The sequence below is a fragment of the Cynocephalus volans genome, chromosome 6 (genome assembly GCF_027409185.1).
Source record: "Cynocephalus volans isolate mCynVol1 chromosome 6, mCynVol1.pri, whole genome shotgun sequence".
NCBI lineage: Eukaryota > Metazoa > Chordata > Mammalia > Dermoptera > Cynocephalidae > Cynocephalus > Cynocephalus volans.
Genome location: NC_084465.1, coordinates 91766365 through 91794081, shown reverse-complemented (window position 1 = coordinate 91794081; position 27717 = coordinate 91766365). Strand labels below are relative to the sequence as shown.

The window sequence follows — 27717 nt, the reverse complement described above, 5'->3', positions numbered from 1 at the left end:
AGTAAACTCAAAAGTAGCTTTCCCATTAGGGCATTGGAACCAAAGCTTTCTCAGTGACTTCATCAACGTTTTTGGGTTTAGTCTCGAGAGGTAAGGATTAGCTACAGATGTATGATACTTTGGGATAAGACTATTCTATAGAAACAGTTCAGTAAGTGTAGCGCTAGCTTCTAAGAAAAGGAGAGGAACAGAGAGGGCAGGAACTTAAGGGCCTATGACATCGTGGTTCCTTGAGTAAATAACTGATCCTATCCATCCTTCTGGCCCCACAAGTCCAAGCACAGTGTCTGGCTTAAGGCAGAGACCGAATATGCATTTGTTGAATAAATGAATACATTAATGAACACTATACTTCATATAAAATATTGACGGAACTGACTTCCAAGGTTCCTTACTCTTCTACGTTTCTAAGTCAGATGTTTGTGGTTGCCTCCCTAGCATCCATTTCTGATCAGTATGGGTCATAGAGGACTGATCTTTCCCTGAGTTCCAGCGGTGGGCCCTGATTGGCTTAGGGCAGTTAGCATATCCCTACTCTCTGACCAGAGGGATGAACTCACGAAGGGGTAACTCGTGTCAGTCAGGGCTGAGAATCAATCTTGAGACTTTGCTGAAGTGTTAAGAAAGTAGACTGTCTCTTTGCCTGTGCTTCTTGATTAAGGAAGTGGTAGCCCTGGCATTGTTGATAGCTATCTGGGTCACAAGAGAAAAACATATACTGTGCTCGGGTAACATCATTTGCATTGCTGGAACAAGCCATGTCTGCAGCCAGTGCCTCTGGATTTTTGCTTAAGTCAGTCAATTAGGTTGGAATATCCTGTTATTTACAGCCAGGAGTATTGCAATTAGCATTAGAACTTAGAAACAGCTCTTAAAGTCAGTCATTAGAAGTAGATTCATTTTCATTTAGGAATAATGTCACATTGGGACTTATGCTCCATAATAAGTATCTGACATCAAATAAGTTAAAGTTATGGCCAACAATAGTCAGTGAAAGCAAAGACATAGCTGTATACTTCTAATCATTGCAAATCATGAATTTTAAAACCCAATCTTGTACTATGGCAAAAATGCACTGCATCCAATAAATACATGAGAGATTTAATAGTACCAAGTAATTGCTAAAGTTAAAAAAAAAGTGTGTGTGACAGAAGAACATGGATTCTGTAAATGCTATGCTAATGAATTTGACATCAGTGTCTAAAATTAATCTCTCAAAGGATGATTTCTGAGCATTTCAAAGAGAAGGGCTTTGTGAATCCCGAGGTTCAGAATGGGTTTACCAAATGGTTATTTAAAACAAAACAAATGTAATGTTCTGATATAGCTTTGTGAACCTTCAGATCAGAAAAATGTTATAGACTTAGCATATTTGAATTGTTAATAGTATCTTATGAAGGTCTGCAAGGCCCTCAGATTCTTTCTCATCCTTCAAGACCTGCATGCAAATTTAACCTGTGCTACAAAGTCTTCTCTAATTCTAGTAGGGAGAGGAGTATTATTTTATCACTAGAATCCATTTGCATTTTAAATTTATTGTTTTACATCTGTCTACCTTATTAGACTGTAAACTGGAGGAAAGTATGGACCACATTTAATTCATTGTTGATTCTTAATACTTATTCTCTGACATTCAGAAAGTACTTGCTGAAAGATGAAATGAATGGATGATAATCTTGGGAATAAGACGGAGGAACAAGAGCTTGATAATAATATTGTAAGGTACATTTATAAGTTGTCCAACACTCAAATTCAAAGAATTCATGGATCCAAGACAATCCAAGGAGCGTTTTTTCTCAATGGTGTTCTGCAGAGCTTTGGTCCATATGTTTTTGATGCTGTGATGGCATATTCCCCTCATTTTTGACATTCCCCATCACTAATGGTCCTCAAATACAGCCTGGGTGACTATCAGTTGGGTGTAATAAAGAGGAACTTCATATATGCCATTAGGTTTGTATTAAATGGCCTCAGTCATCCCTTCTGTATCTAAAGCTTTATGATTCTAGAAACAAACAAACAAACGATTTGTTAGATCCAAAAATCAAACTTAACACCAACACACTAGGGCAAAATTGATCATGTGAACTTAATTAATAATTAATTAATTGATAATGTGAATGTAGTTAGCAATGACTTTTCTGGCTTCCTTGGGACATGGAAATGCTAAAAGATATATTAGATATATTCTAAGGTCCAAGGTCTCTTAGAAATGAATTTGAGCCAAAGCCATCGTTTCACTTCAGTAAAGCTCTCAACAGCAGCATTCACTCAACAAATATTTATTGGGTAGTTAATGTGCGCAGGGCTGTGTGCAAGGCACAGTAAGTCACAGAGCAGCCAGCCCTCTCATTGCAGATATTTTGTTGATTTATTGTCAGAGCACTTTACACTCCATTAGGAAACAAACAAACAAAAACATCCAATTACTAAGTCATTAGCACTGCCTTTTAAAATAGAAGACCGGCATGCAGAGCATTAGATTGGAAGGGCCCTCAGAGACCCAGCATTACCCCCTTATTTCACAGATGGAAGAACAGACTCGGTATGTGCTGACATGGAAAGATACAAACAAGATAGTTGTGAAGTGAAACGAGCAAGGTGAAGGACACCAAGTACAGTATAAAGCCATTTACAAAACAAAACAATAGCGAAAATGCCTTACTATTAATCACGGATTTTTAAACAATTGCAAGCCTGTGCCTTCCAAAACTGACAGAGGTCAGCTATTGGGAAAGGGGAGGAGGAATGGAATTTGGGGTGTGGAGTTGGTTTGTGTATTATGTGACATTTTTATTCTCGGCTTTATGTATTTCTCTAAAGTTTGTCTTTTATGCAGCTTTGTATTGCTTTTGTAACAAATACATACATACATACACATTATGTATGTATATATGAAAATATATATATTTATGTTTACATAAAATTTTAAATAAAAGAAGGAAGTCTGCGTGACTTGTAGGCAGTGGGTCAAGCCTGCTCCTGGGTTCCACTCTGAATGCCACCCCACTGCTTTTTGTGAAACCTTCACGAAGTTACTTAGCCTCCCTGAGCCCTGTTTTCCTTCTAGGTGAACTGGAGACAATAATAGTGCTCGTCTGTGGTGGCTGTGGTGAGAATTTGAGATCCAGTGGCTTAGTGCAGTGGCTGGCACAGGGCAGATTCTCAACGGGCAACATCAATAACAATAGTAATAATATTCTGATTATCAAAGTGGAGCCTGAACAAGCCCTGCAGCCCGCCCCCCACCCCGGCTGCTGGCACAGCGGCTCTCCATCCTACCACAGTCCTCCCCTCTCTCACTGGAGAAGTGCTGAGTTGGGCACATGATGCTGAGACAGAGGTGATGACAGCTGCCTGCCTTCATGGGGGGAACTGAATGAGTGACTGATGATCAGGCATGATCCGTTTCTAAGGAGTCACCCTTAGTGACCAAACATTCTTTGCTATCGGTTAATTTTTCAGCGGTTAATGTCATATGATATTACAGCCTTAGGATGATCAGCCAAGAACATAATTTATGGGAGACAACACTTTCACCCTTGCCAACCAACTGTGCAAGAAATCAAAATAAAAATAAAGCCCCAAACTGCAAGGCAGAGAGCCAGCATGCACACCTTCCTTCTGCAAGCATTCCTGATGCGGGAGGTCCTGGCCAGGGGAGAGGTGCCGAGTGAATGCTCTCTAATGTCTCTCCTCAGTGGCAAAAGAAAGCTTTGGGGTTTTGGTGCTGTGATGTGAGACTACTTGTGTGTACTGCACCAACGGCAAGTATTGCACACCAAGGCAGGTCTGCTAAAGACTTGGGAAGAGGTACATTTGGGGTACTCACAGTATGATTTCCATATTGGAGGTTGGTATTCTTCAGCATCTAGAAGAAAAAGAAAGAAATCAATCCGTCAGCCTGAACGTCAAACTGCCAACATGTGTCTTCTCTGGAGGGACGACAGTCCGTCAGCAGGACTGGCATTCAGTCCCAGGGGGACGTTCCCTCGTTTAATGGGACAGTCCAGGCGTTAGGGAGGGGGTGTGTGTGGAAACCCTTGTGGACCCAGACCACTTTCTTCAACTCACTCACTGTGACCGAATCAATTGCTCAACCATTTTCATAGAGCCCAGTAAATCAAAAAAGATTTTTAAAGCAATTAACTTGATTGTACCCTCCAGTAATCCTTTCCAACAGTATTTACTTAACTTGGCATAATAAACATATAATTTATCTCACAGTTTCCAATCAAACCTTTAACCCATTTATTAAGACTTGAGGGCAAGACGCAAAGTGGCAAGTATGTAACATTAAATCTGGAAAGTTATGCAGCTCGACCAACTGAACTCCTAAAATAACAGGTCTGACAACAGACACTGATGATTCAATTGGCATTGCATTATCTCCTTGAATTAACTCCAAAGTCTGACTTAGAAAATGTCCAGAAACCTCTCAGCAATCAGAAGTGTTAGAGTGAAAGAGTTTCAACAAAATGGAGAGGGTAAAATTGTTACTCATCGGTCTAGAAAACAGACAATGGGAGAAAATCTGCTTGTTCAGTCGACTCAACATTCCCAGTGCTGACAGATGAATTCATAATTCTGACTCTCTTATGAGAGCCTTTCTGAGCTCATAGCTATAAGGCATTCGTAAAACATAGTCTAGCTTAAATGGCCAGGGGGGAAATCATTTTTCCCCAAACCACAGATGTTGATCTAGGGGAACCTTAACAGTTCTCTAGTTCAGCCCCAGGAAGCTCTGTTCTGTTGTCCTGCACTCCCACGGTCACACATGGCTGTCCTTATATCGCTCCGTCTGTGTGTTCCTGTCCTGTTAGAAATTTTCTAACCTCATGAGATGAGATAGTTCAAGAATGTTTTTCCCCTTGAGAAACAAATATGCTATTTATAAATAAAAACTGACTCAAGAGTTGTAACCTTCCCTAAATCTCACTCAATTACAGGTGTGTAGCTTAAATTAAATTCTTTTACAATTAATATCTTGCTCTCTGGAGTCCCCTGTATGACAGTGCTCAACTATATGCCTCCAAAGATCATTTTGGACAAATGAATCTGTGTTGTTAGGCCTGTGTTGTCAGGAACCTACATGTGGATAGTCAGCCACAGAGGCACACACACAAATACCGTACATTGAGAATGGCTTATTTTGTTACTCAAACTTAGTTTGCTGGGTAAATGTGGGCATTAATTCTTAATACTTCTGTCAAAGTGAGAGAACAATATCTTATAATACTGTAGTGAGCTTTTAACCTAAATAATCAATTAATTTCATCCTATGAGACATAAACCTGTTTTAAAGGGTTAACATGAGTGTTTGTTTATAAAGAACATTTAAATAAAATGCATCAAGTTGCTGAGTTTACAAGAGAATTCTAGAATCATTCATACATTGCCACCTCAGCAGAAAAGCCAGGCCCTGTATGTCAAAATGCTGACAGCATCTTCAAAAATACTTTTTCAGGGCCGGCCCGTGGCTCACTTGGGAGAGTGTGGTGCTGATAACACCAAGGCCATGGGTTCGGATCCCTATATAGAGATGGCTGGTTAGCTCACTTGGGAGAGCGTGGTGCTGACAACACCAAGTCAAGGGTTAAGATCCCCTTACCGGTCATCTTAAAAAAAACAAAACAAAACATTTTTTCAAAGATAAAGATCAACACACACACGCACCCATGCATGCACACAAGACAGACTGTACAGAAATGTAAATCCCTGAGCTGCCACCTACCCAAAGCTGTAATGTTTTATTATTTTGGATGAGGTTTATTCTATGAGGAAAGCACAAGCTCCAGACCAAGAATGGGTCAAGAATGTTCAGAACCTATAGCACCGTCTTCCACATATGAGGGAAGGTCCCAAGACAAAGTTCCCTTTATGCAGGTCTTTAAATACTGCCCAGATGCTCAACTTGGATCTGCTAAGGTCTTCCTACCTAAAGTCAGAAGATGACCTCTCAACATTCATTTCCAGCTTGTTGTTCTGTAAAAATCTAAAGTTTTATTTCATCTGAAACACTGGCCCCTAACTTAACTTTCATTAGGCTGCCCTGCATGCTACGTAAATAATTTATCCCTTTCCAGTTGCTCCTGTTGGCAATAACATAGAAGTGAAGAAAGCCACATATAGAGACTGCTGGTCATAACATTCCCTTGTGTAAAATCCTCCAGTGGCTTTCCCCCGGGTATGGAATAAAATATGAACATCTTACTGTGGCCTACAAGGTCCTACATCATCTGGCACCTGCCCACCTGTTTGACTTCACTGCAGACAATTTTACCTGTTCCAATGATCATCCAACCATGCTGGCTTTCTCTGCATTCCCAGAACAAGCCAAGCTCTTTTGAGTCCCCTGCCTTCGCTCTTCTGCTCTCTCCATGTAAAACGCTCTCCAACAGAGCTGTGTGTGACTCACGTGCTCCATCGTGCAGAGCTCAGGTCACCGTCACTCCCGGGGGCTTTCCCTGCTAGCTTTGTGTGAAGCAGCCTCCCCCACCAACCCCAGTCACTCTCCTAAAACAGCTAAGTACTTTTCTTCTTTGCACTTATTATTATTTGAAATTATTTATTGAATTGTTGGTTTGTTATGACTGGTCTCATCCAACTAATAGCCAACAAGCAGGATTTTGCCTCATTCACTTCTGCATCACCAGCCCTTAGAAGGGTGCCTGGCATACAACAGGCATTCCAAAAAAAAAAAAGTGTTAAATAAATGAATAAACTCTCAGCATTCAGATCCTACCTTGGTCAACTATTGGCTGAATAACTTGCTGCAGATTATTTAGATTCTCCTAAGAGCCTCTCATCCTGCTAAAACAGAAAAAATAAAAGTACATACCTTATAACCTATCTCTTAGGGTTACTGTGGGAATTAAATGAGACCGTGTATGTGAAGTTCCCGGGACAATGCCCAGCGAATGGCAGGTTCTTGGTGAAGCCCCCTAATGCTGTCATTGTGTTCTTGGTATGTCACCATCAGTCTGTCCTAATTCTTCCCAGGTGGACCTATGCACTTGTCTTCTCTCTCTTGGCCACAGCCAGTGACAGTCTCTATTCTTGCCCCCAGATCTGGAGCCTGTAATTAAGTTCCAGTGCTGTTGTCATGGAAGGGTTTTCTTTCCCATAAAAGAACTCTAAGTGAGAATTTGTCACGCTTCAGCTGAACAACTATAATTACCTTGGCCTTAGAGACACGTTTCACAAACCACTAACGTGCACTGTTAGGAGGTCTTGGTCAAGCGACAAAGCACAAAATATTTTTAATATGTTGAAACAAATCTTTAGTTGCCACCGACACACACATTATTTGCCCCAATTTCACATTATACTTTTTAACTATCTACTATACCCTTGGGTAGCCTAACGCTTTTTTTTTTTTTTTTTTAACCTGGAATAGGTTTTCAAGGTCATTGAGTTCCCCTTCCTCATTTGGCAATTGAGGAAAATTGAAACAATTAAGTGGTTTCCTCAAGGTCACGAAACAAGTTAGAGGCAGAGGGGGGAGCTTTGTCTGCAGACCTCTGAAGCATCATTCATCCTTCCCAAGCAGCCACTCCTCACTTCCATATACTGAAATCAAGAAATCAAAATGATTACACACCAGATTTGTTACCTCCATTCTTGTGAAGTTTGAAAAAAGTAGAATAGAGAAAAGAAAGAAAATTAGCAGTATGAAAAATTGCCGTTAAAGTCAAATGGTGGGACAGTATTCCATCTATGACCCCATCTAATAGTTAAAGTCCAGGAGATCCAAGGTACTGGAAGTACTGACAACATAAGGCATAATGATTTTGAAAATTTTGTTGAATATTTTAGAGAAATGGGTATGATGCAAAAGGAGGGGAGAGGAAGTAAAACAAGAAGCTCCATAATCTCCCTCCAAAATATCTATCATTGAACCCAAAAGACAGTCACACATTTTTAGAAAAGAACAGTAAATTATAAGGATCAGAGAGGCTTACAAAATATACCGCTTAAAACACTGACCAATATGCACCTAACATTTAAAAAAAGTTTCAACTTTTTGACCCAGCAATTCCATTCATGGGAATCTAGCCTAAGGTAGTAACAGAACATATGTACAGGATACACACACACACACACACACACACACACACGAACCAGGTGTTCATTGCTGTGGTGTGTATAATAATGAACCTGAAAGCACAGAAAGAAGGGAGTGGTTAAATAATCATCATATACTTAGTCACAAAAATGACAGTTTGGGTTATAGCTTTTTGATCAAGAGTTCAACCTCTGAAGCTAGACTGTCTACGTTCAAAACTTAGCTCTACCACTTCTTAGCTGTGTGACCTTGGTCGATTTGTCTAATCTTTCTATGCTTCAGTTTTTTATCTATAAAATGGGAATAATAATAATACTCAACATATAGCATTGTTGTGAGGATGCTATATGGATGGGTTAATATATGTAAAAGGCTTAGTCTGTAACCATAAGTCTGTAAAGAGAAAATAACAAATATGCTCCATTTTATTACAGCCATGTGTAGAAAAAAGCTAAAGGTGAAGAGACTAACAGAAAAAAACAAACAAACAAAAAGAAACAGACTACTCCAAATAAAAGGTACAATAAAAAAGTTAAATGAAGGATGGACAGAAGATAAATTGTGAGAAAAAAATAAAATAAAATGCTCAGTCTGGTGCCTGGCATATAGTAAACTGTATGCTTGCTGTTATTATTATGTATTTTTAATAACAGAAAATATTCATGCTACATTGTCAGGTATTAAACAAATCAGGTTACAAAACAATTTATTAAATATCCCAATTTTAAGAAAAGGTAAATATTTATATACACAGAAATTATGTATACATTTATTATACACCCAATTATTAAGAGCTGCTATACCTGATAGTGAAAAATAGGTGATTTTTATTTTTTCTTCCTTTGCTTACCTACATTTTATAATTTTCTCTACATGTTGCTTGTTTGAAAATTTTTTAAAATGAGAAATAAATTAGTAGAAGTGCTAGATGTTTTTTTTTGTTTGTTTGTTTTTAACACACTATCTAACTAAATCACCACCTTGAAAATAAAGTAGATGTAAAAAGACTCAAAAACAATTCTTACAAGAACGCATACAGCATGTGCGGTACTAGTGCAGGAACAGGTGAAGATGGAGACCAAAGAAGAGACTGTTGTTACTGTAGCAAAGGCCATGCCAATTCCCTGGGCCCTCTTTTAAAAATTCTGTGAAATCAACATTAATGAGCAATTCTAAGCAGGCTGGGAAACAGATATCTCCTCTCCTTAAAGAGGGGGGGAAAAGAGAAAAATGATATGGATGCTTAGAAAATGATCTCAATCTTAGGAAAATAGGCAATAAGACCACTCACATGAAATAATCCGTAAGGAATCTGAACATATTTTTTAAAAAAGAAAAGCTGGATAAAGCAGGCTGGAGGTGCCGGTTAAAATTTGAGAGCAACCTTGAGAAAACCTTACGTGCTAAAATAACATTAGAGTAAAGACAAAGAATTGTGGGATTAGCCCACAGAAAGCTCTTCAATGTCTGAGGCAGACAGAGGGGACGATGGGGACAACAGAGCGTGTGTCTTAAAGAGCCGTCTCAATCAAGAGCATGGTAAAAATCATGGGGTACCTCTATTGTTTTTACTCAACTTAAAAGAAATATACACTTATTGTTGAAAAACAGAAACAGTCTCATATTTGAAAAATGTATATTTTAGAAGTCCTCTACCTCAGACAAAAAGCACTGTTAAGAGATCTGTGTGAATCCTTCCAGATTTCGTTCTGTAAGTAGGTAGAATCAAAATTTATAAAAATGGTCCTCCTGTATATACTGTTCTGCAACTTGTTTTTTGAATTGAATGGTATTTCTTAGGCATTTTCCCACGTCAGTACACATAGATGTGTTATTTTCTTTTTTTTTTTAACTGCTTCTTGGTCTTTGATTGTGAGTATATATCAAAATGTACTTAATTCATTTATGCAATGATTTCTAACTGATGGACATTTAGGCTATTTTCAATTTTTGGCTACTATTAACAAGGCAGCAATGGTATGTTATCTTTGTAGTACAGATTCGGGGATGTTAACGCAATGGGTGAAGGGTCTGCATGTTTTTTATTTTAAAAGCTATTATTAAGGGCCGACCCTGTGGAGCACTCTGGAGAGTGCAGCGCTGGGAGAGCAGCAGCGCTCCCGCCGGGTTCGGATCCTATATAGGGATGGCCGGTGCACTCACTGGCTGAGCGGGGTGCGGCCGGTCACACACACACACAAAAAAAGACAAAAAAAAAAAAAAAAAAAAAAAAAAGCTATTATTAAAACGGTCTTCGGGGGCGAGCCCGTGGCGCACTTGGTAGCGTGCTGCGCTGGCAGCGCGGCGACGCTCCCGCCGCGTGTTCGGATCCTATATAGGACTGACCAGTGCACTCACTGGCTGAGTGCCGGTCACGAAAAAACGACAAAAAAAAAAAAAAAAAAAAAAAAAACAGTCTTCGGGCCGAGCCCGGGCGCACTCGGGAGAGTGCGGTGCTGGGAGCTCAGCGACGCTCCCGCCACGTGTTCGGATCCTATATAGGAATGGCCGGTGCACTCACTGGCTGAGTACTGGTCACGAAAAAGACAAAAAAAAAAAAAAAAAAACGGTCTTCAAAAAAGTTGTGTCAATCGTAACTACAACATGGACAAGACTGCTTACTCTCCCACACTCTCACTCACCAACACTGGCTGTCATTAATATACATTTTAATTTTTGATGCCTTTAAGACTCAATTAGAAAATTCACAGACCAAGAATGCATTTGCAGGGGAGAAGACGGAGGCACAGACGCTCTTGGGAGTGAAGCTGTGGAAACATATGGCCATGGAGCAAGGTGAAGATACACGAATCCCACACGTTTTGGTGGCTGCAGCTGGAAGGCTATATTCTTCCAGGCATTTTTAGCTCCAGAAATACGTTTGATTTGATGGAAACACCTGAGGAGCAAGTGTAAAGGAATGTGGGGACTGATTAATGAAGAAAAATTAAAGAACACATGTGCTCCACTTGGGTAAGTGACAACTGAAGAGGAAATACCTGTAAACATCAAGAAGGACCAGATTCCTTTGGTTGGCTCAGTGGAGGACGACTAGACTAACAGAAAATCACACGCAGGGGCTTTGGAAAAGGACACAAGTGAAAGATTCACCGATGCAGAGAATAACCTGCCGAGGAAGTTGGACATGACCTATCCTTTAGAATATTTCCAATAAAGCTGCATATACTGCATTAGAGGGGTCATTTGGAAAATAAAGGGTGGAAGGATTGGCCCATCCTCTGCCATCCCCTCTCCCAGAAAAGCCAGGTCTCTGCTGTCACTTTTGATTTATTGATGCACACATTTGCAAATGGGCTGCAGTGGGCTTTTTCCAGGGAAGTTGGGTGAAAACAGGTTTTTCATCAAGCATAGAACAGCCTCACAATGAGGTGACAGTTCAGAGTTTGTTGAATGATTAGCTTAATGGGCCCAGAATGGGTTGGGATCCAAATGAAAGCAAACCGCCGCTGTAGGAATAGTGTGTCGTGTCTGTGCATACACTGCCATATGTCTTCCACACATGCACTATGCCCAGCCTTGGGCCTTTAGAAACAGGTGAGAGGCCAAAGCAAGCAGCCTGTGGTTATGATCTTGTCAGCCCATCACAGTGAAATGGTACCAGACCTGAGTTGCGAGAGTACCTGGAGATCATCCTAACTGCTGCAAAACACTGGGATGTGAAGGCTGTTAGGGAGCTTTCTTGCTAATGCATGTCACTCACACAGGTTCCCTGCATTCCCTGGAGAAATTAGACATCCATGTATTCTCTTTGGAAACTCCACATGAGTAAGGGATAAAGGCCCGATGTGCATCTGACTGTGGATCTCATATCAGGGGTTTTTGAAACTGAGTCTAACTTGCAGAGAATAGTTAATAAGACAAATTCCAGAAACCATTGCAGGGCCCTCAGGCTGGGACCTAAGGACGAAGCCAGGCAGAGATTTTCTGAAGGTGATGAAGATATCCAGGGCCCTGGGCTGGAGCTTGTGGTCAGTAGAGGGCACTGGGACCACGCAGAGCTCTGTCCTGGGCCACTTATTCTTACACAGAGCTATGAGGAGATTCTTCCATTCAACAGGTATTTATTGAATAAATACAAGGAGCCAGACCTTGGGTAGCCCTCAGTGAACAGGCAGGTAGGGGCCCCTGGCCAACTCTCCCTGGTCATCCCGTTTATTTCTCCTGCTCCTTATACCTCAACTACTCTGGCCTTTCCTTTAGTCTCTGAGTACATGAAGATCATTCTAGTCTCAGAGATCGTACAACTCCTTTCCCTCTAATCTCCACACGGCCAGTTTCCTTATCATCCAGATCTTGGCTTGAATGTTCTGGCTCTTTATAGAGATCTTCCGGGATTATCCAACCTAAAGTGGTTTCCCAGATACTCTCTTTCATTCTTTGTAGATCTTTTTCACTACCTGACATCTACTGCACGCTTGTATATTTCTTTGTTTGTACTTCGTCCCCCCACGCTGGACAGAGAGCACTGTAACAGCACAACCCAATTATCTTCTCTGATGCATGCATAGCCCTCAGCCCATCAGGGACATTTTGTGAGTTAGTAGGAGGTGTTCCTTTTATGTACATGCCCAGCTTGGCAACTGGACAGCACCTGTGTGTGAAGAAGATGCTTCCTCTGGGGGACAGAGCCCTGAGCCAGAGCATGTGGCCTGGCAAGGGGAGCCCAGGCTGGGTTCGGCCCACACTCATCCCCTTAGCTGGGCACAAATGGCACAACTGGAATGGCCCTGACTGCTGTATTCCAGGACATAGTAGGTGCTCAGTAAAGGGTTGGATAAGTGAAAGACAGGCAAAGACTCAAAGCCTGCATTGTGTTGAGGGATACAGCAAGAGGCTGTTCAAGAAGAGGATCTATGGCAGGACATCCCAACCTTTGGAAGGCTGGATAGCACTGGGGAGGTGAGGCCCTTACCCATGCCTTGGCCAGTCACCTCTGAACCTGTGTAGCCCTGTCCAGGGCTCCTTCAAGAGCAGTCCTGGAGAAATAGAATCTAACAACAAGGCGTAGGGTCCCCAGAGACAAAGAGAAGGATGAGTAACTTCTGGTTCCACAGCACACTGAGCCTAGTCAAAGAGGTCCTCTAATACCCAGACATCTGCTACAGCAGCTGAGGGCCAGCAGTGTCTTTGTGACACACAGACCAAGTTGTGGTCTGCAGGAGCACAGGCAACGTGAAGTACAGCATTCAGAGCTAGAAGCAGTTCTGCTTGCTGGTTGAAATAGACTATGCTGTGGGTGGGTGGGGTGCTCCAGAGTGGCTGGGGATTAAACTAGAGAAGTCAGTAGAGGCCACATAATTAAGGCTTTTAAAATCAAGTTAAGAAGAAATTTAAGTGGGGAGAACACAAAACCCAGTATGTATTTTAGAAAGATCATTCCAGTTACAGTATGAAACTGGAGGAAGAGAAGATGGGAGAGAGGGAAGATTGAGGCAGTGATACCCATCAAGCCACTGGCCAGTAACCTAGGAAGGTGACACGAATGATCTGAACTCAAATACTGGCAGTGGAGATGTGGAAAGTGGGATGGATTTGAAAGAAGTTGAGAAAATAGAATCTACAGGACTTGGTAATGAATTGGATATGGACAGGGAGGGAGGGAAGGAAAATGACTTGTGGTTTGGGCAGAGGAAGATGAATGGGTTTTGGCTTAAGCAGCTGGGTGGATGGTGATGCCATTCATGGAGATGGGGCAGACCAGAGCACAGGCAGGCTTGGCAGAGGCGATGCACTCAGCTTTCCCCTGCTGGAGAGAGGTGGCTATGGGATGGCCAAGTGAACACATACAAGAGGCTTGGAGTCCAGAAAAGAGACCTGAGCTGGAGATCTAGGAATGGCAGCCCAAACATACAGATGGCAGCTGTAGCCACTAAAGCAGACAACGCGACACAGGATGAAAACTCAGAGTGAGGAAAGAAGGCCTTCAACAGAGAAGCACCAACATTTAAGGGATGAGCAGAAGAGGAGAGTGAGCAGAGACCAGAGAGATGAGGAGAAACCATAAGATGGGGTGACATGAAGGGCAGAGCAAGAGACATTTAACGGGGCAAGTGGTGAGCAGTATCAGAAGGTGTTCCAGGTGATAAGCGTGGGGGGATGCATGACTGCAGCGACAAGAAGCTGTGATGATCTTGCAGTGGAGTGTGGGCGTCAGCCACAGCTGGGGGGATGAAGGGTGAATGGAAATTGAGAAAACACCTTGTGAGTGGGAGATTTGGCGGTGACGTGGAGGTGAACAGTGGCAATAAAGAGAGATGAGATAAAAGGCACAGGAGCTCCTTTGGTCATCGTCTTCATTGCATTTGCCAAACCACTGGCCATGTCCCTGGTCTCTTTCTTTCCCAGAGCCCTCTCCCTACTTATTGGTTCTAGGTTTCTACAAAATGCAGCTTTCTCCCAGCATGATGGAGCTGCTCTCCTAGTGGGTCACTTCCTCCCTCGTCATTCACGCACGTCCTCTTCTGCTGTTTCTTTAGAGACAAGCTGACCACCACGCCTTCCCTTCTCTCTCTCCAGACATTCTCCCTTCCAGCATCTGCCTGCCCCTTTACAAATCTCTTCATCAGAGGAATGTCTCTCTGAAGCCCTCCAGAAGCCCTTTTGGGCATTCATTTATTCATCCAACAAATATTTACCTAGAGCTTATGGCCTATTTGGCACAAAATATCGCACTAGACATGGGTGTGGATATAAAAGCAAGATGCAGAATCTAACTGTAGGAATCAGTTAGGAGATGCAAAAAGACATCAATTCATTCATTCATTCAACAAGCACTAACTGCCTGCCTGCTGGGCCACATGCCGCTGGCCACATGTACATGTCACCATAACACAAGTGTAGAAAGCAGCATGTTACAAAGCAAAATTAGAACTGAAATGCTGTTGGATTAGGGAGGAAAAGATTATTTTACTCAGTTATTTCTTGATAATTATTCTTTTGTTCATCTCCTTACTGATGAGGTTGTCTCTTGGAGAAGAAGACAATTAAAATGTACCTCCAGCCAGCTCTCCATGCCTGCCATTTAGAAAAGCCACCTTTTGCTCCTATTATATCTTTCAGTGTGCCTTGAGTTCATTGTGGGCATTTGTGCCTCTTCAGATACAGAATAGTTGTGGAGTGACAGACTAAATTCTCATGAAAGCAACCCATTAATCATAGCCCTGGCAGTGTCGCTACTGGTAAGCAAAGAAAGATTTTTTGGCCATATTATATGCAGAATCAAATAGTCCTGGGGTCGGCCCTGTGGCTCACTCGGAGAGTGCGGCACTGGTAGCGCTGAGGCCATGGGTTCGGATCCTATATAGGGATGGCCGGTGCGCTCACTGGCTGAGCGTGGTGCAGACCACACCATGCCGAGGGTTGCGATCCCCTTACCGGTCAGAAAAAAAAAAAAATAGTCTTGAAGTACAGAGAGAGAAGAGGAGGTGAGTTCTTTCAGCAAAAGTGGAAAGGAATTTTTGAGTACCTGGTATGTTCCAGATTTTCTGGGGTAGGCCACTTACATACATTATCTGAAATCTTTACAGTTTTCTTGAATCATCTCTCCACCCATTCACCCATCTATCCATCTATCCAACCATCCATTCACCCATCCACCCATCCATCTTTTCAGCAAATACATATGTGCCAGACACTGTGCTACGTGCTAAAGACTAACTGTGAGCAAGGCAGACGCAATCCCTGCTCTCCAGGTGTCTTACGGTCCAGCAATAAAGGCACACAAACATTAAACAAGTAATTACAATAAACTATGAAACCTGTCATGACAGACAAAGTTCGGGGTGCTAGGGAAGCACACAGCAGAGGTCCTGTAAGGTAAGTGTTTTTATCTCTTTGAGAAGAGGAAAGTGAAACTCAAAGAGATTAAGTCATTTTCACAAGGTCACATGATTAGTGAAAAAATGGGATTCAAATCCAGATCTGTTTTACTTCAGAGCCCATTGATTCTTCTCCTGATGGCCTTAGTTACACAGGAGAATCAGCAGTGCAGAAGCAGAAGTGAAATTTTCAGTTCTTATTTCTGGTCTGCTTCAATGGCATAACATGGTTTGAACACTGTAGAAAACAGCTCTAGAGAAGTAAGAAAACTCAGGACATTATTCAATTTTCTGCCATCTTTTAAAATAAAAACAGTGAAATCTCACTAACTAAAATTCCCTTTCTCCCATCCTTCCTTCCTCCCTCCTTCCTTTTGTCCCTCTGTCCCTACCTCCCTCTCTTCCGCCATCCAGCCAGCCAGCCACCCATCCATCCCTCCCTCCCTGTTCCTCCTCAAAGGCTCTCTGCATATCAGGTACTGTGTGTAATTCTCGCCCAGATTTAATTATCAATAAGAGACATTCAGCCCACTCCCAGGCCTGGCTTGTCAGCTTCATACTGGTCTGGCAACAAATGGGCTCTCTGATTTAGCACAGTCATTGCTCACAACTGGCACTGTTCATAACAATTGGTGTGGGTAATGTAATTGTAGCAATTCATACCAAGAATGGGCACGTCAGCAGCCACTCACTCTGGCCTGTGTTTGCCAGATCGCTGTTTGTCTTGCAGGCTGAAACAGACCCAGCTGCAGTGGAACTTGACAGTCAGAGGGTTGCTGGCCATACCTCCCCACGTGAAGAAGAGAACTCTAGTGATGGGGTTACGGGCAAGGGCAGAAAACCCTGCTTTGGTCAAGAAGCCAAGCACAGCTTGGGAGACAGCACTGGACTTCTCATCCCAGCTCCACTCCAAGCTCACTGGGTGATTTTCAGCCACTCCCTCAACCTCAACCCAGATGGGCCTCAGTTTTCTCATCTGTAAGAACAGAAATTGGGCTAGATGTGCTGTAGATGTGCTCCTGGTATAAAGCTCCACGGCTCCTTACGTTCTCAGTTTGGAGCAGTTGCATTCTGTCTGTGTAGGGACCTTCTGCCTGGAGCTGTTCTGTGAAGTTAAAAGGTAGCACGCTGGAGCCAGTGACTCTGGGAAAGCTATCCTTCCTGCCCTAAGGGAACAAGCAGGCACTTCTTATGCCACAGAATAGCCTACTTGCCTCATGCATGTGGTGAGAGTTAGTCTAAATAAGCACGTGCTTCACGCCAAAGTACATGGTGGTAGTGGTCTTCCCCATTCCCGGCTGGTGAAGGAAACTCAGTAAGTGAACTCCTGGCCTCTGTCTGGGCCTGTATTGTGTTCCTGGGGAGATGGAAGTGATTTGTCTTTTGGCTTTGTGCCAGTCCTGGGGGGCACTGTCCTAGTGGTGAAGGGTGGCCTTCCTGGTGGTCTAGCTCTGCAGCATCTGGAGGACAGGTAACCCTGCTTAATTCTGGGGCTCAGTGGTTAGCAAGCCCACCTGGCCCACAGCCTTCCTGTTTGCCCTTAGTAATAAATCTTAGTCTGTGGCTGCATTATTATGTCTGATTAATGTTTGTACAGAAAAGAACTGCTAAATATTGGGGGCTCCCTAAGTAACCCCCAGCAGAAGGCAGCCTCCATTTTCCTAATGAGAAGATCTCCAAGAAAGGTTTTTGAATATATAAACTTTTAGTTATATAAATAAAATTATCAGATATCTACTCATAATACTTAATTCATAAATTCGGTTATACATACACATGTAAAATCATTTTTAAAATAACGCACAAATTTAGAAATATTGCTTTCATCATTTGACATTTCATGGAACAATTTTATTTAAATTCCGTATGTATATCTCGACTTTTTTTTTTTCAAAACACATCATGCTGGCTGGTTTCTTAAACTTTTGAAAGAAAAACATTTTCAGTCTCTACATGATGTGGCCACTGCACATTTTCTCCTCCCACAGCCACACACTCATATAACATGAGACCTGCAGGTGGTCTCCACCACATATCCACTTGCTATGTGGCTTTTTAAAGTGATCTTTTAAAAATCTGCTGTGGAATACTATGAAGGCACTAAAAAGAATGAAGTGGCTGATATGGAAAGCTTCCCAAGATGTTAAACTTGAAAAATGAGGAAAATCCCAGTGTTTACAGTACATAAAACAGCTCTGGAAGAAACTGCCAGGGGTTGAAGTTGTGCCTGTCCATGGTGATCTGGGTAGCTGATGGGCAGGACAGGTAGGGAGACTTCGTTTTCACTGTATACATTTTTACATTATTTGAATTAGGGGGAAAAAAAAAAGAAAAAAATTAAAAAGAAAAAAATTAAAAACTTAGTTTATAATTACATTTAACACTTGCAATTGTGGCTATATCTGGGTTAATTTTCTTAGCTTCTTCTTCTTGTTTTTTTTTTTTTTTAATGATTTCATTAAGTGACCTCTACAAGGGGGCAAAACTATCATTGATTAAGTTAATTTCAGGTCTCTGTGTCTTTTCCAGAAAGTAGTTGGAGTTCAAAATAAAGTAATTGAGTAACCCAATAGTAGGAGTGACTTTGTATAAAATAAGATTTAAGGTGACACTCCTGTTCTGAAAGACAATTTTGGGCATATACTATACGGATCTAGATACTTTAACCTTAATCATCAGCCTTTTATGACATTATTTTGTTAGATGTGTCACATGCAGTGTCTTATTGTTGGAAAAATTCAAAATTAATTCTTTCAGTAGCTTGTTTTGCCTTTAGAATAGAACCTGCTTATTGTATCAGCTTTACTGATAATCACCTGCTCTACTCCCGCTTTTGTAAATGTGCTTGCTTATCGCAGTGACTACTGTACTGGCTACATGAATGCTGACAGAACAAAACTTAAAAGAACCCAGAAGAGTCCGTCTATATAAACCGTGTAAGACCTAAACTTGAGGCTCAGATTTTGAAGCGCTAGCTCATCTGGGCCCACCAGCATAATAAAATACCTGATTCTCCAACCCTCTGAGTGCCGACTGCGTCTCTGCTGAAGTCCGTTCCATAGCATTATTAGATACTCATAACAAGCTTACAAAAGTATTATTAGTCCCATTTTTCATGTGAGTAAACTGAGGAAGAGTGAGGTTTCTGATAATCCCATTGTTAATATGTAGCAGAGCCGAGTATTCAAATCCAGCTTTGCGAAACTCTGAAAACCACACTGTTTCATTGTCAAATCCTGCCTCTCGGACTGGGCCCTGCTATGTCCTGGGACTTCCCATACATTATCACACTGGATTTTCAGACAGCACTGTGAAGTGGGTAGCATTACCTCATTTTACATATACGAAATCTGAGGGCCAAAAAGGACTGTACCTTGCTCAAAGTTGGCCAATTCATTTGTATCCCACAAGAATAAATTATGACCAATATTATGTACCCCCAGTGGTCATCATATTTTATCATAAGAATTAAATGGATTTACATCACATTGTTAAACCTGTTACTTGGGTCTCTGTAGGCGTAAGTCTGTCTTCACCTATAACCAACCTAAATCTCACTTCTTACTGTGAGACAAGTGAGAACAGAGGGGCCGGGTCAGGCTGTCTGACGGGGCAGTAGCAGGGACTTGGGGCCTCCAGTTCTGCTTTTCTCCTGGGTTTCGATGCTCTGTGGTTTATCACTTGCTTTAAAAATAACTTCTTACAGAGAAAATATTTCTAAAGATCACAAACACATGCACCAGCAACACTTCAGACGCCTCATCCACCACACCACACCACACCATAGGGTGACAGAAAACAAAAGCAACTCAGGAAGCGCGTTTTTTCTGTGCAGGAAGGAGGAGCAAGAGGAGGGACCCAGCAGGCAAGGCAATGCCTCCCCGCAGCGACACGCCGTCTCAAAGCTCACAGTCAACTCTGCATTAGCATGGATTTATCACTTTGACGCCGAATGCTTAAACAAATGTATGCAGGAAAGAAAGCCTTCCTGTTACCCGTGACAGGGTGGGTGAGAGCATCAGAGGTCTATAATAAAAGGGTTAAGAATAAGGCATACAACCAGTGGTCCCAATGATTTCTGAAAGAGAAAGTATCTACGTTACATAACAGAGCAAGAAGAATAGACCCCCTCCCCGTCCCCCACTGCTATCTTAGTGTTGCATGTCCTCATGGGACCGGGGACAGCTGTACTGCATGCTGGTGGCAGAGTCACATCCTCTTGCTGTTTGCACAGTGGGACATTTGTCTTCCTAACTGCAGCATGTGAAAGTTCCTGCTTCCACTACCAGAATCTGAAATCAAATATTAAAATAAACCTTTCCTTAACAGTTAGCTCCTTTCTGAGGCTGTTTGTGCTCGCAACCTCTGTTTATCAGTGTTCAGCAGCAGCATCATAAGGAAGAATCGTGTATTTGCACACCTGGGCCTTTGTAAAACATCATTTGGACATTTCCTGACTGGTCCATTTAACAAACATTTACCCATCACTCTGTTCCTGATCCCAAGTTAGGCACTGGGTACACAGAGATGACAAAGTCTTTTCCCTCAAGCAGCCCCCACTTCTACAGGGAATGGAGTCGAAGGGAGTCAATAGAAAGGATGTGTGCATGGGCTGTGGGTGCCCAAGGCAGGAGCAAGACCACTGGAAAGGGTGAACGGGAAGGTGATGGGGGAGATTTCACCAAGGAGAGGACCCTGGAGCTGGGCATTGAAGGATGAGCAGGACTTTGCCAGGCTGTGCATAATGAGGAGGAAGAGGAAGGAAGAGGTAAAAGGGTTGAGATATTGTGTTCACTTTGAGCATTCTGAGAAGGAAGGAGACTTTTTGGTTTATATGTCAAACATTTTTCATGAAGAAGTGTTTTCTTACAAAGACTAGTTAACCATATCCATCGGGAGTCTGCATCTTAACAAAAGCCATCCTTCCCTGCCTGCATTGCAGAGGCAAACACAGGAGGGTCAGGCGACCTTTCTGTGGAAGAGCAGTTTGCAATCTGTCAAGGGGCGAGGAGAGAATCACAGAGAAGTTCTTCAGGAGGAGCTGCTGTCTCACCTTCCCTCGGAGGCAAGTGGCCGCTAACTGTTGCTGCTCATGGCAGAACCCACTATGGTTCCTCCGACTGGGTGTCCTCTGGCTTCAGTGGAGTGAAAGCAAGGTGTGAATCCCAGTGGAAAGCCCCCCAGTGGAGCTGTTGGTGTGTTCCCAAAACCTCAGTCTTCGTCTGCAGCTTCACTCTCTTCAGCACCTCCCAAAGCAGAGCCGAATGCTGGTGCACACCTGTTTAAGTGACCGACGGGGTGACCACTATCAAAATGTAGGGAAAAACCAAGCGGGACTCTCCTTAGCAGTATCTGCATCAGCCATCATACTGCATTCTCAGTGCAAGGCTCCACCGAGGCAAATCGTCTCCACCGTTCACAATGTCCATGTGACTAGTCAGTCACAAGCCAGCGGATCTGATTAAAATGGAAAAAACCAAAGCAGCTTATTGGAAGTCTCCTCCCCAGCCAGGATTTGCAAAGCACCTTACCTGACATGTGCAGGCTCTGACAGACTACTTACTAGCATGACTAGAATCTGGCTGTCACAACTCAAAAACTGGAAAAGGGAAAAGCAAAGAAAGCAGCCAGAAATGACTAGATTTGGAGCCCCTATATAGCATAGCGAAAGGCCCTTTATCTCCAGTGTTTGTGTCCAACTGAAGAAGCACTGACTGGCAGCTTCCCATGTCCACGGCTCCTCTCTGGGCACTAACAGATCTCTTACACCCAACTAGTACTAACACGTGAGGTCAGGAGACAGCCTTCAGCAAGAGCTGTGTGTAGGTTTTTCATATGCAACCTTTGGCTTTTTAGGAATTGGTTCTATATTCAGAATGAATCCATGATATTGCAATAGGCTTTTCTCTCAGGCCCACCACAGTGACAGAGAATGCACGAGTGACTCTATATCATTCCACTCCTGTGAGCACCACAGCACTAAATAGATGGTTCTGAAAAGAAGGTGTACTCTGTTCCTGACCGCTGTCGAAACATTTACTATTGAATTCTGAGTGCCCTTCTAGGTGCATTTTATGTCATTGATATTTTCAAAACTATGAAACTCAACCTATTTTGAAGGTATCCACTGATTAAGATAACTATGTCTCACATTTAGTAAATGACTCATTCCAGATGTCAATAATGCCTTAGAGACAATACAAACACTGCATAAACAGATACGCTGTGCACAAGGTCCCTGTCCACACACAGAGGGCTATTTCTGCAATGTCTTTCTCTCTCCACCCTAGTCTTTTGACCCTACACTTAGGGACAGAGATGTGTCAAGCATGAAGTCTGATGAACATTTCCTAAAACCATTTCTTTCCAAATAGAATTACAAGAAGAAGAATGTTTCCAATTACTCACCATTGTGGCTTTGTGATGTCAAATGGCCACAACTCTATCTGCCAAAATTTTCTGCACTCATCTCATTCAGTGAAATAGACACTATGAGATCGAATTTATCATTTGGCTTTTTTGATGTATTTTAATTCTTTCTTATAGCAGGGTAGTCAAATCTACTGGTTGTCAAAGGCTAGGTAATCTTCAAAATATCAAGGACTGCCAGACTCGATAGCACAGTGTATTTTGTTATCATCTAGCCCTTTCTCACTAGCTCACACACACTCGTCTTGTCCCTGACTCTTATCCATCACTGCTGAAAATCCAGAGATCACCGCCACAGAAGACACTGCCTCTGGCTGGCTGGCACGTAGGTTGGGGTGGGGGTGGGGCATAAATTGGAAAACCATAAAGAAGTCTAGGGCTGGAGAAGAAATTGGCCAGGAAAATGCTAGTGGTAGAAAGTGAGCATGTTCATTATGAAACTGTGCCATGACTTCATGAATTTACAGCAAAATTCTGTCCTTAATTCCCAAGTCTGCTAGTGCATTATGCTCATCCAACCTGCTTCCAGTTTTTATTTTTAAAACTATACAAATAGAATGGACTAACTTAATAGGCTGAACTCCATTTGCAATTATTTTATTAGATCCTTTTTCTTTTCAAGAGACCCCGATTTCTTCCTGATCTACTCTTAGCTGCATGTATCTCTGCCCAGCTCCAGCTCCAGCCCTGTTCTGGTAGGAAACTTGCACAACATCCTTCTTCGGATACTTTCTCTGCTTCCTACTTCCTAGCCCCAAGGCTACCGGCACTGGAGAGATAAGCAAGCCTCTCACTCAGCTGTAAGGGGGGTGTGTGTCTCCTTTTAATAAACATAAAGACCTCTTGCCTTTCTCACCCACACTCCCTGTGCAGATAGGACATCTTCCAGACAGCACCACAAGCCAAGACGGAGCCTTCCTCTCTGCAGTTTGTATTATCAGCTGGCAGCTATGCTTACTGAGCCCAGGCCAAGCACTTTACAATGACCTTTCCATTTCGGCCTTCCAGGAACTCCACGGGGTAGGCACAATTATTACCGCTGCTGTAAAAATGGGCAAACAGAGCTTCAGAGGGAAATTTGCCTCAGACAGCCCAGCTGGTAAGGGGGCAAGCTTGGTTGAACTTGGACTGTCTCACTCCCCTGCAGGTGTTCTTAACCATCACTCCACGTGGCTGCCTGTTTATTTTCTCTTTTTTAGGGATACAAATCATATTTTAATATTAGGGTTTTTTTTGTTTGTTTAGATCACATGAACCAAGCCATCCCTGGCATTTCCCACCCCCCAGTCAATCCAATGAAAAAGCACTGTTCATAACCCCCAGGTTTCGAAGGGCAGATCTGACTTTCTGATGGGGGTGATCTCTGCTTCTCCCATGGGTCTCCTCAGTGCCAGGGTTGGCCTCTACGAACTGCATTGCTTCGACTCACCGGCCTCTGGCTTCTGTGGGATCAGGCAGTGGGATGCAGGGAGGAGGGAGACACTGAGGTATTTCTTCCTCTGCTTTCTCCTTGCTCTCGTGCTGCAATTCAGGCAGCAGATGGGACCCTCCATGACCACCACTGTCTCAGCTCCTCTCCTGTCCCCAGGCTCCAGCAACACAATTTCCTCCTATTACCCCTTCAGGCCCAGAGGTAGGAACTACTTCCCACTGTTGGCAACCCCTGATGCTTCCAAATCTCTCGGTTCTCTTGACCTGCCTACACCTTTGTCAACAGACCCATCATGAACTTCTCTTCGACATCTCAGCTGAGTGTACCTCTGTCCCCTGCAGGTCCATGACAGATATCCTTTATCATCTCCTCCATCCTAGGAAAGGCTAAAACAAGACCTGAATATGACTAAGGTCATTTATTTTTGCAGAAATTTTAACTCATTTTTTATAAACTGGAATCAAGTATGTTGCCCAGAAGGATAGAAGAGAGCTTGGATATCTTTCCACATTTTCCATAGCTGTCTCTGTTCCACATGGCAGTGTAGGGAGAATTTCAGGCCCACAAGCCAAAACAGCAAACTCACTTCCAACTGCAACGTTTAAATGTTGGTGGGTTAAATTCAGAATATGAATAAACATTTACTGTATAATTTCACATCTGTAATAAACTTCCTATGCTATACCATATACCACTTCTAAATTGACTCAGTGTATGTAAGAAGACTCTCATCTGAGCTCTTGCTTTTTCTAAAAATAAAAACAATACTACCACCACCAATACTCTCCCCCTTTACTCTTTTGTGATGTATTCTGAGCAGAAGCAAGGCCTCAAAAGTGAGTGGGTTATTTTTCTTTTCTTCGTGTAATATGTATGCCACAAATCTGCAATTACGGGATTTCTAAGAATTTAAATGATGCATCCTAGATACTAAATGATTCCTTTGTTTTTCTAAAACACACGTATATATACACGGTCACACACACACGTACACAACATCTAAGAACATGAATTTGTCTCTTGAAGGTCAATCGGTGGCCAAAATTAAATTCCAAAAACATGATTTAAAAAGCCAGCCTTCATTAATTCTTTATTAATTGCAGTAAATAAATAAATATCTACATAAGAGGGGCATTCTCTCTTATGTTCTCCAGTGGAGGAAAGCTCTCAGACGTAAAAACTTATGTTGAGTGAAACAAGCAAAGCACAGAGGTATAAATACCACATGTGCTCACTCATGTGTGGAAGCTAAGAGAGAAAGGAAGGCAGGAAAGAAAGACCACAGTAGTCCATGATCCAACAGAGGGAGGGAACATTCCTAGGGCTACAAATTGGAGTTGAGGGGAGAGGGTAAATGGGAGGGAGGTTGGGGGATAATTGGGAGGGGACAAAAGGTACAAAATAATTTCTGGTAATGGATATGCCCCCAGTATGAGTCTGGCCCCCACATCATGGGCAGGAGTGGGGACAATCAGCTTTGTATCTCATGAATATTTGTAATAAATAAACAAACAAACAAAAAACCAATTTCCAATTATACGCACACAGAAATGACACAATCTGATCCTGTGTACTGGAATGAAGCTCATTTGATCCAGTAACACTGATTCAGATAGGTCTTGCTCGGTGTAATACACAAACCATCTTGTACGTCCAGAGCCCAGTACTGAAGCACTTTACTACAGCCACTGTGCTGAACATTGCCAGGTCATTTTAGAAAAGATACTGGCAAACATAATACATTTCAAGATGATTTTCTGATATTAAAATAGGCTGAGGTGGAGTTCATTCTTTTAAAAAGAAATGCTCTAGATAATTAAATATGATTAAATACAGAAAATATTGTTACAACAATAATCTGACAAGCTGCTGATTTAGTTACTTAGACAAATAAAGAAATATGGAAGAAATACGGAAGATATCTTACCTTCAAGGAGTTTACAGTCTGGTCAGGTTAGGGCATAAAAAGAGAATTAACAGCACATGAAAGCAGACATTGAAAGGTGAGAAATGAATAGGTCAGACAGTGAGAGCTCTGGGAGTTCAAAAAAGAGAGAAACCACAAAAAACTGCCATCCAGATTTCTCAAGAAAAAAATTTTTTTCTGAAAAGCAACAATTCCTGTTTTAAAAACTACAAGAGGAAACTTTAAATTACCTAATTGAATCAAACATTTTTTTTAATTGTAGAGGTTTGCCAGCTAAACAGTGTAATATTAAAATGCTTTAGGATCATCCCAACAATGATTAAATGCACTTATTTCCTGATAAGTTTCTGCAGATTAAGTACACACTGCACATTAATTATTGCCGAACTGACAGGAAATACACATAATTCGAGAATAGCCGGTTTTCAGAGAAGTGAGGGTGCTGAAATTATATTCTCTTTCCTTACCACTTTTCTATTGATCCTCTTGGAGCAATTTCGGAAATGTTACAAACAAATAATTTACACCCGATAAGAAAAGACAAGCCCCGAAAAGATAGGTGATCAAAAAAAAAATGAGAAAATATCTCTGGCTGGACCATGTTCTATTACGAAGGGCACACCATCTAATGGCTGGCCATTTTTCTTGCCTTATCTGAAGGCTTAATGCTAGTGTGCAAGATGAAGAGAAGTTAAACTCTTCCTTTCTGTTTGCTGTCAACCCTCACAATTTGCCAGACATACTGCTATTTCAGTTCACTATAGTGCTTAGCAATTGCCAGTAAGCTCTGTGGGAACAGAAGCCAGTTGTGGGTTCAGCCAGTGCCCATCAGGGGTAGAGGGAGGCAGAGTCTCTTTTCCCTCCTCCGTTTGTCCTTACGTCATCTGTTGTCCCACTCATTTCAACTCATTTGGACTTGAAAGGGAAACACTTTTCAGTCTACAATGAATAACCCCAGACAGTTGTAAAGTTGGACCAACTACCAAAAGGATTCCATTTGGCCCTTCTAAATACAAGCATGATTTCCCAGGTAATTCATAATCAGTTAATGGCACCCTGAATGATTTTTAGCTGTCATAAGTACCATTACTGTCTTCTGAAGAATTTAGAGGTGTTTCCTCAGAAATGACAGCAGTTGTGAGCTTTACTGCAGAACTTTTCTTTTCATTAGCAGATGGTGGAATTTCTTTTTCATGTCCAATTATGAAAACATGTCTCAACTTGCTATTTTAGGCCATTGTAAGCATTTGACCTCCAGCATAAGGCACAAGGACAAACAAGCCTGTTTACTTGGGACTCAGTTTACAAATGAGTGTGTCGATTCCGGGTCTGGAGAAGCTCTATTCTGCTATTCTTTTTTCTTTTTCTTTTTTTAATTCAGCAACAGTGTGTAATTTAAAATGTCAGGAAATGGTGATAAAAGGGTAGAGGTTTTTTTCTGCCCAGTAATTATGCTCCAATATTAAAGTTAAAATATAAAAAATACAAACTATGGTTATTTAGCATTTAAATTTTTTCTTCAAGCCACACTGTTGGCATAAAAGCCTCTTTTATACACATATCTTTGATTATTTATTCACATTTGTATTCTCTATATAAATTCGGCCCTAGTCAAACTCAAAAGAAATGCTTTTGCTATGTCTTCATCTGGGTCAATTTTGGCTGTTCATCTGCTTAAGATTAAGGGAGGGAAAAAGACTTAGTACTAGAGTAAAATGAACTGGGCTGTACTCTTGTAAATCTAATCTAAAATGAGTGTATACATAAAACGAGCAGTCTTGCCTAAAAAAGGAAGTGTTTGCTAAGTTGAATAAAGAATGACCACGTAGAAAACACTGTTCAGACTTCTTGGATTCTGAATAGAAGAAGGAAGGTCATTGTTACAAAGCCAAAGAGAAAAGAAAGATGTTGTACAAGATGAACTCTCTTTAAACATTCACAGCTTGCAATCTCAATGAACCAGCATTATCAGAGTCCTAACTATCTCCGTGCCTCATGAGTGTCTCTCACCTTTCTGTTCCAA

At 42.0% G+C, this 27717-nt stretch overlaps 1 protein-coding gene across 1 annotated transcript in view; it reads right to left on the bottom strand.

Moving 5' to 3' along the window:
- Window positions 1-27717, bottom strand: part of CHN2 (chimerin 2) — a 291887-nt gene that overhangs the window by 143382 nt on the left and 120788 nt on the right. Inside the window, exon 2 of the mRNA XM_063099553.1 lies at window positions 3833-3871. Coding sequence (XP_062955623.1) covers window positions 3833-3871 — 39 coding nt within the window. The remainder of the gene's footprint in view (window positions 1-3832; window positions 3872-27717) is intronic.